Genomic DNA, 12,484 nt, shown 5'->3' on the forward strand with positions numbered 1-12,484 from the left:
TTCCTGGAGATTTGGAGGTGGAGTCCGGGAGAATGAGGTCTAGGGAGGGACCTCAGCAGGGTATAATGTCATAGAGTCTGCCCCTCCAAAGTGGCCATTTTCTCCAGGGGAAGTGATCTCTGTCATCTGAAGATTAGCTGTCATTCTGGGAGATCTCCAGACCCTACCTGGAGGCTGGCAACCCTAGATTCAAAATTTACAGTTTTCTTATCTTTCCTAGCATTCCAGATTACAATTAGATGGAATGCTTTCAAGAACGAAACAGCAGATTCTTCTAAGTGATTCTATAATGTTGATGCTGCCTATGCAAAGGCCAGGAATGCTTACAAAGGACATCAGATTTCATACAAGGACTGGAACACATGTAAGCAACTTATAGGTCAGCTCAATCATTTGTTTATTTTGGTCACCAATTGTGAGGCAGCTGTCTAAGATTCAAAGGAGCACCACAAAGATGATAATAAGCTTAAAATCGGAAAAGGATTACAAAAATTGAGAGTGGGGTATAAATTGAATTAAATTTAAAAAATAAGCAAAACAAAGTCCCAACGCATGAATTACAGTGGCAAGAATTTTCAGACACCAGCAATCTTCAATCTGCAAAACATCTCGGCACAATCAATTTATTAGTCTTTGAGGTGCCACAAGACGTTCAGTTCTCTTTACTGCCACAATACATCTGCTGTTCCAGAAAGAAAGAAAAAGATAACAAAGGAAAACAACTGTTTTACCAGACCACAAAAGAAAGGTCAAGCAGCAGTAGGCACTACAACAAAATATATACAAACTGAATGCATAGGAATTACTGATGTTAAATATGTTTTAGGATATTCACTGCGCAATCCTAAGGGGGGGGTTAAGAAGCGCCTGGGTACAGCCGCAAAAACATCTTTCTCTGCTGGGAACTACTTTGGCACCTTGAATTCGCTATTGAGCAAAAATTTCAGCGTTGTTATAACTAAACATATTTTTTATCATATTATATTATGTATTTTATTGTATCGTATTTTAATCATGATGTGAGCCACTCTGAGCCTGGCATTGCCGGGGGGAGAGTGGGATATAAATAAAAGTTTATTATAATATTATTATTATTACCAGCCCAAAAAAGGAAGGCAAAAAGGTAATTTTAACAAAACCCCAAGAAACTCCTCCATAGGGTTTCACAGGGCTATGCCTTTGGGAGCTGACCTAAACTAGCTCCGCCCCTGGGAACACCCCCTTTGATGCTGCACGAGCCCTTGCGCTGGGAAAACGCTTCTGGCAAGGCTGCGCCAGTGCCCATGGCTCGCACTCCTGTGTTGTTCCTTGGAGCCGGTGTAGGTGGCCCTGCCTTGGTGTTAGTACCAGTTTAGCCAGCACAAATGGTACTAACGCTGGCGTCATGCCGCCTCCTGAAATGATTCACCTCTCCCGTTAGGATTGGGCTGCCCGACTTCAAAAACATTAATAAGCAGTTGTAGATAAGCATTTATTTTAAAAAGAGAGAGAACAGTACTGTGTTGGGGGGGGGATCCAAAATGAATATTTGCTTATACAGTATTATTTCTTCTGAAGTATCTATATCATTACCTGCTATAGTATTTAGAAACATGAGATATTCAAAGTTTGAAATTTCTCTGTGCTGCCATCGCTGGGTCATATTTGAAGCTTTAAAAATTTGACGTGGACTGGCCAGAGAAATGCGCCTGAAAGATAAAATATGCTGTGTAAGGTATTATCAGATACTCCAACACCCACTTTTAACTAAGTTGTTTCCCACCATATATAATTTTATTTACATTTAAGCAAATGTAATGCTTAACTTATGGTGTCTACAGAGCATTTCACATGTACAAACTGGTGAGTTCATTTTTCCATGTGATCCCTCACATGTATGGGATCATATGAACTCTGTGCTACTATGGTCATGGAGAAGAGCATACATTCATTTACAGCCTGTTTAAATTGAGATTTGTCGTTGATTCTGTTCATAGAAAGAAAACATGTAGGGAAATATGCGTCCAATGTGAACTAGTGTTTTATTGCATTAATTAGTATTTCTGTAATAGTACCAGTACTGAGTCACCTATCTATTGCTCTTCATTGTCAATCACAAACTTGTATCAGAGCTCATAGAGCCAACTCTTTATTTTCTTTTTCCATCAGAATTTCTGATTCATGGGGCATTATGTACAGTTTCTGACACATGTGGGACATAAAATCAGAGTTTCTCTCTTTGCCTCATTTTGTGCTCCTTCATCTCTATAACACATATACTCCTTTCGGAAAACAATATGTGCCTTCTCATTTCAACTTTCATTTTGTGATCACAATTTTTATTTGGTGACTGTCTATTCTATTCTAGTTTTTTCACATTTTACAACAATCATGTTTTCTGATAATAGCACAATTATTTTATTCATTTCTTGTTCACAGTGGATGGTTGCTTGGATCCTATGCAATATAAGGGAAGCTGCAATGCAAAAATTGTAACTTTCTCCCCTCCCATTACAGTTGTACATGCCCCCCCCCCCACAATTGTGTCCTAATAGCTCAGTGAATCCCCGGAATATCATAGGTGCAGTAAGAGAGGGGAATCAGTGAAAATCACTCTCTCCCTCTTTTACTAGCATTAGTGCCTACTGTGAGTGTAAAGGGAACTCTGAATCCATCCACTAAATTTAAGATAGAAGCCAATTGTATCTACATGGTATATTCTGAAAAAACAGAAAATAGAGAATTATTCTGTTATAAGAAGGCAATAAAGACTATTCTGTCTTTTCTCCCCCACTTCCCTGCTTGTCTTCAAATTAATTTTATTTAGAAAATTTGTATGCCATCTATCCGGAACTGCTGAAGGCACCTCACAATTAAAACAGTAAAAACCAATGTTTACTCAAAGCACTACCTTCCTTTAAAAATGTTCCCCTAGAACTTTATGCCTGGTCATACCTCGTCTGTGGCAGCCCAAAACTGGTGCCAATTCCCACACGAGGTAGGCAATTGACTACTTTTTTTACCGTTGCAGCATCTGGGAAGTTGAACATGACAGCAACTGCGGAAAAAAATTGGAGGCATTATTTACTGTCCTTTATAAATCAAAAGACTGAACTCTGGAAATGAATTGCACACATCTCTACACGATATCCTGATTACAATGCCATTTAAACATTATCCAGTAACTCAAATTGACATTAGAAAAGTTTCACTAGCTACTATTAGAGTTAGGACAGCAGATATGCAAACTAAGGGGTTGACTTAAGGGACATCTATTCTTTATTTTATGCTGTTTATTGTTATAACAATATGGTGCAAAATTGTGTTTCTGAAAGACTCCAGGGTTCTTCCCCACTAAGACTTCAAGTAAAACTTCTTCAGTTTACTCAGCTGTTCAGTTTTTCTAGCCATGCTGACAAGCCAAAATAATTCAGAGAGCTGTTAAATCAAAATGTTTACATGCATCTATCAGAAATTCATCACAGTTTTCTATCTGTGATCAGTTTTTCCTTGACACCATCAAAACTTGCCAGGAAGGAAATCTGTGCAGCATCCCACAGCAGAAATCAAGGAGGCATCAGTCTTCTACACTGCCTCTAATGGCCAAACTAGACATGATTGTGTCCTTGTGGCTTTCATAAGGACACCAACACCATTTAAAAGCCATTTAAAAATGGCACAAGTGAGTACAATGCTCTTGCCCCCCCCCCAGCACTCCTTTTCAAATGTTGAAAGCGCTACAGAGGTGTGTGACCATTTTGGCACTTGATAAGTCGGGGGGGGGGAGGGAGAGCACCTCAGCCTGATGCATTGTTACTTCAAAATGGCAGTGTTGTCCTCATGGTGGCCACGAGGACACTGTCACATATAATTTGGCCCTTAAATACATGTTATTGCTTCATTTAGCATGGATGAAAGCATTTTTCCTTTCTTCCTGAACCTGTTGCTCAGTTCAGCAGAAAGAGCTGCTAGCTGAGAGGAATTCCTTCCTCCTTCCATCCCTGCAATGAAAAGATACTCAGTGCTTCACCTTCATGACTGAGCTAGGGATTGCCATTTTCCTGTCAAATCCCTGGACAGTGAAGGCTAAAGCTATCCAGGAGCATTACTTTTCTCTTCAGTTTTTGAAACACTGAAGGGAGATTCACTCAAGACAAATTTGAATTTTGTAGAAGGTTCATGAGAGTGATCTCTGGGAAAACAAAAACCTAGTAAAAGCAATAATAAATTAGTTAAATGTAACCACCTGCCTGGCAAATGAGACTACCACATATTCTCCTTTGAAAAAAAAAAAGTACCATTCCATCACAAGGAAGGAAATAAATCTATTCAATAGAAGTTTATTTCGATGTCCCCTTTCCTTATTCATAAAGACAAAACTATGTCTTTATTGCAGACAAAACTATGTCTTTGCAATGCAGAGATGGTCAGGAGAAATGTAAAAAAAAAGGGCAAGAGCCCTTTGGATAATTCCTCTGGGCACACCAAGGCCTTAAATACTAGTGGAGCAAAAGGAGAACGACTTCACCTAGATGGCATGCAGCTGCTGTGAGCCAGCTGTCTACACTCCCAAACCAAGTTGTTTGGGGGACTGTTTGGATGGGCGTGAAATAAGGTAGAATGTCCCCTCCTCCAATTTCGCCTATAGATGCTTCTCTCTATTTCTAACATTTCAATAGTACATGCTGTTCTGGTGGGACATTTTCCACAACCAGAAACTAGAACACATTCACCAGTTTGGTAGTTAGGGAAGTGGATGTCTCTTGCCTTTTTGCCACAATATTCTTTTAAACTTAACACATTACTGTCCTGCACTGAGATTCACAAGGCAGCTTACAACATTGTGGTGTAAAGTGCTGTCAAATAGCAGCTGACCCCGTAGGGTTTTCAAGGCAAGAGACAAGAGATGGTTTGCCATTGCCCACCTCTGCACAGAAACCCTGGACATCCTTGGTTGTCTCCCATCTAAGTATTAACCAGGGTCAACCCTGCTTAGCAGCCGAGATCTGACGAGATCAGGTTAGCCTGGGCCATCCTGGTCAGGGCGTTTTCAACATTACAAACTCTAAAATAAACTAATGATAAAAACTAGCAAGCTAACAACCCAAAAATTCAACAGTACAATCAAAAACAACTATATCAAATTAACAATTGTACTATAAGCACACATAACAGTGCAAGCAGAAAGAACAATAAATAATGCAAAAAAACAGTTGCAGAATTAAAATCATACTTTAATTTAATTAAAACTAAATTTAAATTTTGGACAAAATATTATATATAGTTAGATAATTATCCAATTTAAACATAATTCACAAAGTTGTAAAAATTAGCAAAATATAATACATCTAATGCAGGATGGTACTAAGTAACTATATAGTTCAAGGTCTAAAACCCCATTCTCAGTACCTCTGTTTGCCATAAAGATTTCCAATGCTGTGTTTTGTAAGAGATATCGGCGAGAAAAGATTGATCGAATCTCTGAGAACAACCATTTTCCGTGCAGTCCTTCGGTATAAGCAAGTATCTAACAAAAAGACAGAAGTGGAAAGGTAACTTTTAACTTTAAAAACAAAACAAAACACAACTCCCCCCCTTTGTGAATCTAGCACACTGCAAATACTCATGTCCTGTTCCTTGTTTTTTTCTTTTTTTTTCTTTTAGGCTCTCTTTATTTAGAACGTCAGAACAGAGTAAGATGGTCCAGTCAGAAGCTCATCCTCATGAACTCTGGGATCACCGAGGGGGAGTTAACTAGGAATAAATGCATGAGCTCCCAGTTTAAGAAATTTTATTGTAAAGTATACTAAACTTAGCATATGATCACTTCCTCTTAAAGGCCCAGGAACATACCAATTATTTTGGATAACCAGTGTTCAGGTTGTATTTACAACATAAACCCATCAGGCTACATGAGGAATACAGCTATATGACTACAAACTGGATATCAGCCTCTGAATATGCTTGACAAAAGACAAAACAACCAACATCTAAAAAAAAATCACAAATGATGTAAACTTTCACCATACTCAGAGTTACAAGCCTTATAATAAGCTTATTTTAGATTTTTTAACTGTTTCTGCTTTTCAATTGATCCAAATTAATGTTGCATGTTCTCAAGTGGTTCACTATTAAATATATATGTTAGAAATTTGTAAGCACAAAGTAGATACTTGCAAATGGACGGGGTACCCAACATACATGTTATTCAACCACACATGCACCAGGTGACCTCAAGGGGTTTACAAACATGTTGCATCTCTGCTACACAGTGTCTACCACTACAAAAACTTGTGGATTTGACAATTCCTACCACACTATCAAATCTTATTTAGTTATATCTACTTAGATACAATATTCTTTGGTACTATAGATACTAGATTTATCAAACACATATTCAGGAGTAATTACTGCTTCATTTCAACATAATGTAGAACATTAAAAAATAAGGCCTGCCATAAAATCAGTTTTGAACAAAATTAAGGCTGGCTTAATGAATTGCTGAAACAAATTTCTAAAGGTTAAATATTGCTTTGTCCATGAAAGTCTATTTAAGAAGTCAGCATAACCTCTGAATTTAGCAAGGAATAACATGTTACAATTATGTCATCTCAAATTGACAAGAGATCTGAGCAGCCCATTCCTGAAGGGGGGGCAGTTAGGTCATGGCTGGGAACAGCATAGCCACGCCGCCTCCCGTGAGGATTCCTGGATGGGGAAAAATGTTTTTAAAGCTGTGAAACTTGTCCATTGAGTTTCATGGGGCTGTCCCGCAGTGCTAAGGGGCAGCTCCCAAACCCCTTTCGGCTTGGGAACACCCCTTAGCGCTGCAACAGAGTATTACTTAAATAAATAAATGAAGAATCTGGGGGAAATGGTGACTCCTCAGCACAACACATTTCTAGATGATTATCTAGGTCATTTTAAATCTGGCTTCTGTCCTGAGCTTAGTACAGAAATTACATTGATTGCCTTGATAGATGATCTATGGCAGTCTACTGAGCCTTCCTGTTCCTGTTGTTTCTGTAGACGTCCCAGACGAGATTGCCTAGTAGGAATGTAGTGGCTCCAACCCTTCCTGGAGGGCAGTTTTCAAAATGTGGAACTGGGAAACTCTTGGATATTGGTATGACAATACTCAACTCTCTCTCTCTCATTTGCATCTGGTTCCAAGGAGGTGGTAGAAGTGGTAAACCTTCTGGAAGCTATTTCATGCACATTTTTATTCCTATTTTAAATGTACTTACTTACTGTATTTTATATTTGCAATGTAATTAGAACTGTCAGCTGCAGTCAGGAGCAACACTCCCAGCAACACTCTAGGAATCTTCCCAATTTTACCATACAGACTAGGTGAAATCCTAAAACATTGGTGATGACCCTTCTAGGTTCCAGACATCAACACAACTATGACATCCTTTCCTTCATGCCTGCCCCCCCCCCAAAGTACTCCAGGGGTTCCAGGCAACCCTATGTCTTGAAAAAAGTTTAACAGAAAGTTAATCTTAAAAAGATCTAAATAAATAAAAATAAAATCACTGTTGAGAGACCACACATGCTTGAAAAATAAAAATATGTTATACTGGATCCTAAAAATTAGCAGATGCACAGCCAGCCAAAGGGATATGGAGACGACATTCTAAAGCAAAACACCACAGCAGGGAAGACCCTGTCAGTAATGGCTAGAGCCTGTCTAGTAGCCACACTCTTAACTTCTACAGATAGGAACACACAGAACTCACGGGGGCATACAAAGCACGAATCTTCTGAATAGTCTAATCTCAACACCAGGGTGCCAAATTTTACAGGAAATACTCTGAACAAATAAAACCCACATTTCTTGACTATCAGTCACCTCTTGACTATCAGCCATTTCCATTCTTTTTTCCAATAATCCAGAAAAAACATATACAGAAGCCTCTCAAGCATATACCGTATATACTCGCGTATAAGCCGAGTTTTTCAGCCCCAAAAATGGGCTGAAAAAGCCGGCCTCGGCTTATACGCGGGACAATACGGGGGGAGGGAGGGAGGAGGGAGGAGGGAGGGAGGAAACTTACCACCGCCGCCGCCGGGCCCGTGCCGCTTCCTGCCGCCGGGAGCGGCCTGGGGCAGCCTCCTGCAGCCGCAGGATGGCTGCCCCAGCCCCCCCGGCCCCCGCCGCCATTTTTCCCGGGCGGGAGGGGCCTTGGGCAGCCATCCTGCGGCTGCAGGAGGCTGCCCAAGGCCCCCCAGCCCCCGCCGCCATTTTTCCTGAGCGGGAGGGGCCTTGGGCAGCCATCCTGCGGCTGCAGGAGACTGCCCAAGGCCCCCCTGCCCCTGCCGCCATTTTTTTCGGGCGGGAGGGGCCTTGGGCAGCCTCCTGCAGCCGCAGGATGGCTGCCCAAGGCCCCCCCGCCATTTTTTTCAGGCGGGAGGGGCCTTGGGCAGCCTCCTGCAGCCACAGGATGGCTGCCCAAGGCCCCCCCGCCCCCCGCCGCCATTTTTTTCGGGCGGGAGGGGCCTTGGGCAGCCTCCTGCAGCCGCAGGAAGGCTGCTCCGGGTCCCCCTGGGCCTCGCCACCGCTTCCTCCCGCCGGGAGCGGCCTGGGGCAGCCTCCTGCAGCCGCAGGAAGGCTGCCCAGGCCCCCCCGGGCCGCGCCGCCGCCGGACCCTCGTCGCTGGAGAGCCCTGTCAGGTAAGCCTGCGGGGGGGGAGGGGTTATAAGCCGACCCTCGGCTTATACGCGGGTGCCTAATTTTTCCCCATTTTTGGGGAGAAATTAGGCACCTCGGCTTATACGCGGGTCGGCTTATACATGGGTATATACGGTATCTAAATATTGGGGAACTACTCTTAGCTCAGCTTGTCAAATCATTTGTATGAGTGAAACTGTAAAAAAAGAATAACAATTATTAAGAATTGTTGAACTGGGCTTCCATTAGAACCTTGAATATAAACTACAAAAATTCTAGCAAGCACCAAACCATTTCTGAAGCATTAACTAGATGAAGTTATCAGTTCAGATGCAGCTGAGGCCTACCTGAAGCTGTTGGAATAGTATCTGCCCGGTCTGTAGATTCACTTCAAAGTCTCTGGAGTTCAATTAAAACTGGATTAGGTGAAAGCAGACCTTCTTTGGGACTTTCTCTTCTCAGAAACTCTACACATACTGACAGCACCCTAGACAGAGGTCTAGCCCTCCAATGAACCGGTTGCTATGGCAACTGCATCATTACCATTGCTCTGCTGTTATAGCACCAACTGTGTTAGTTTGAAAGACACCGAACACACTTGGCTTCCTTTAGTGCATGCTACTTAGGATATCTTGGAAAACCTTACCTTACTCTTTCTTCATTAATCGGGTATACATTTTCATCCAACAATCAACAGTAAAGTATTTTTTAAAGTAGTAATATTTGAAACTCCCTGTGTTCCCTTCACAGATTTGAAATGTTCATCTTCAGATTAAATAATTTAGCTTTAACATCAAAACACTCTTCATCAGCCATGTAACCTCGCCTCTTAAAAGCTACCTGTTCTTTTGCATTTTAAACACCAGTCAGTGTTTCTTTGACTAAGGGAGGGCCAACAGAACAAATAACTAATTCTAGCTCCATGAAAGGCATAACCTCACATCCAAGTACAGATACAAGACAGAGAAGTATTTTTAAAGTAATGAAGGCTGCATTTACCCAGAAGGAAGCCAGTTGCATGGAAGTGTCAGAATATTATTTATTCATTAGATTTTTATTCCACCTTTCTTCCAAGGAACTCGTGGCATACCCACCCACTTTTTTTATTCTCTCAAAAGCCATGTAAGGTATGTTGGCTCCGGTAGCGTGATTGGCCCACTCTCACCCAGTGAGCCTTTTCTCATAGTGGTGTTTCAACCTGAATCCCTCCTGTTCTTGGACTAGGATCCGGAACACTCAGATTTGAATCCCCTCTCTGCCATGGAAGCTCGTTGGATGACCTTGAACTAGTCACACACTCTCAGCCTGAAAGCCAATTCCTGAGAATTTGGCCGAATCTTGTTAGGAGGAGGCGTGACCTCACCGCCAGCGTGAGTCTAATCACGGCACAAGACACACTTACGCTGATGGTGAGGGCAGTTCCGTCAGCGCCTGAGCACCACGCAGCTGCGCACCGCTCCTCCACTGGCACAGACCACAGCGGAGACTTGCAGTGCCGGCGTGGGGGGGGGCATTCCCAGGGCGGGGAAGGAGCCGCCTGTTCCCTTTCGCCCCATTGCACCAGCGCCGAGAACAGCATTGCTGCGCCTGCTTTTTAGCAGGCACAGCCTCGCTGTTCTCTATGGGGCGAAAGGCCCCGTTTAACAAAAAAAAAAGCCGCAAAAAGGCTTTTTTTGTTGTTTATTGGCAGAGCCGATATTGGTGTTGTAAGATTATAGTGAGGCTCCTTCAAAATCTGTTTAAGATCCTATGTTCTCCACAACACTCAACCAAAAAAGATCAAAGTAAGATTTCTCTATCTTTTTCATCTAATCTCTTAATAATCTAGTCCAGCCATGGCTGGGATAGGGCGGGATATAAATCTAGTAAATGATAATATTAATAATAATTGGGGCATGCAATTAATCCATAGGGAATTGAATCTTCATTGAGACTGTTTGGCTGTAGAACTAGATAAGAAAATAAATACTTATCAGCTTTACACAGCAAACAATGCATATTGGATTTCTTATTATATAGCCAGCATGGAATAATGTTGGGAAAGTGTTGGGAAATCCAGGTTTGAATCCCCACTCTGCCATGAAAGTTTGCTGGGGGACATTGGCCCAGTCACACACTCTCAGCCTAACCTACCTCCCACAGTTGTTGGGAAGGCAAAACAAAAGGAGGACAAAACAGAGGAGGGGGAATGATGTAAACAGCTTTGGGTCCCCATTGGGAAGAAAGGTGGGATATAATTGAAGTAAATAAATAAACTGAAGAAATGTAACTTCTGAAACTGAAAGTTTACATATTCCTGATAAGAAGAAGAAATTCCCTGGAAGAAGAAAAAAAATGGAAGCTACCCAGTTTAAAACACAACTGGATGGCTTCTATTTTTGTTTTCTTTTTCCCAGCATGCCAGTGTGCATATCTGATGTCAGTCACCCGGTGCCCACTGAAGTCTGGTAAGCATCCTATGCAAACAGAGAAGCCTTTGCAGCATGACCTGTAAGATATCCCCCTCCCCTTTTGTATTGAGCCTGATGAGAAACTAGAAACTCTGCACAATGTGTTGTATTATGTTGATTGTCCTTAATCAAAAGCATGGCATGGATTTGGGTTTCAGCATTTGGACCAATATGGCTACTAACATTTTCTTTTTTACTAGAACCAGGTTTTACAGCTCCAGAGAATAAAAGCGCTAATGCTTATCAGTGTTTGAATTAGACATACACTGCATTGTTGGTTGTACCACCATAGCACATGTAGGCAGCAATCCTGAACAGATTTACTCAGAAGCCCCATTTTATTCAATTGTGCTTACTCACAGGTAAGTGTTGTTAGGATAGCAGCCCTAACCTTTGTTTGTAATGTCACTGTTTCTCAGACTGGAATAGGAAGGGAAAGAATTTGGGCTGAACCAGAATTTTCTCATTAAAATCTGACAGTCAGCACCAAGATATTTATCCTGTGAAAACAATATTACAGTTTTATTTTAATGTATGTGGCATTTACACTGAATTGCATAAACGAGCCATAAGGTGTGCAAATTTCTTTGTAAAAGGAAGTCTTGCCTTAAAGGCACTTAAATTAATCTAACATAGAGCAAGAATCCGGTGTTAAAATGAAAAAAGATACATCAGGTATACAGTTTTATTTCAATCAATATTTAATTGTCAAATGCTTATTCACACAGCTACTGAATTCTGTATCCTAATTTTCTCTTGCCCTTTATAGCTTCTGCAGAATAATAAAAAATCTCATTCATTTCTTTCATGGGTGAGAAACTCAATTAAACATATTCATTATTTTAATGTTTCACTAGACACTTTAGCAAGCACAAAGAATTATAAATAAATAAATAAATGTTATGTGACCTTTGCATCGATCAGACTAAAATGGTTAGATCTCAGTAAGGAGGCTAGACAATTTGGGAAAGAAGCTCTTGTTTTCTCTTCCAATTACTGCAAGAGATGATAAAACCACAGCAAATGATGTATCAGCTCATTTTATCTTATCGCTTTGGGGCTAGGTGACAATGAAGTTCATATTTCACTGGTTCCCATTGAAGATTGTGAAAATTACTTGCCCTCTTGACCTGAAATTTCACTAGAAGACAGAAATTTCTCTTCTGCAAAGTAATGCAATTTTTCAGATGTCAACCTTTAGCCCAGCTTTAAAAATTAATTTCATTTATATTAACCAATGATATTGATATTTTCACAGAATGCTCGTTGATACATGAAGCAGTGACTAGCAAATTGATGTTTTCTTAGATGGGACAAAACTCTTTTATTTTAAGCTGCTGTGGCAGGCATATTTAAAAGCAAACCAAAATTCCTTTTTCAT

General features: G+C 41.1%; 1 protein-coding gene across 2 annotated transcripts in view; it reads right to left on the bottom strand.

Annotated features, from left to right (window-relative positions):
• LRBA (LPS responsive beige-like anchor protein) overlaps positions 1-12,484 on the bottom strand; it is a 445,808-nt gene that overhangs the window by 129,140 nt on the left and 304,184 nt on the right. For both annotated transcript variants that reach the window (XM_056855892.1, XM_056855891.1), the window contains 3 exons: positions 5,389-5,506; positions 2,935-3,037; positions 1,573-1,688 (listed from right to left, as the gene is read on the bottom strand). In XM_056855892.1, the coding sequence (XP_056711870.1) occupies positions 1,573-1,688; positions 2,935-3,037; positions 5,389-5,506 (337 nt within the window). The remainder of the gene's footprint in view (positions 1-1,572; positions 1,689-2,934; positions 3,038-5,388; positions 5,507-12,484) is intronic.

This window comes from Euleptes europaea, chromosome 9, assembly GCF_029931775.1.
Source record: "Euleptes europaea isolate rEulEur1 chromosome 9, rEulEur1.hap1, whole genome shotgun sequence".
NCBI lineage: Eukaryota > Metazoa > Chordata > Lepidosauria > Squamata > Sphaerodactylidae > Euleptes > Euleptes europaea.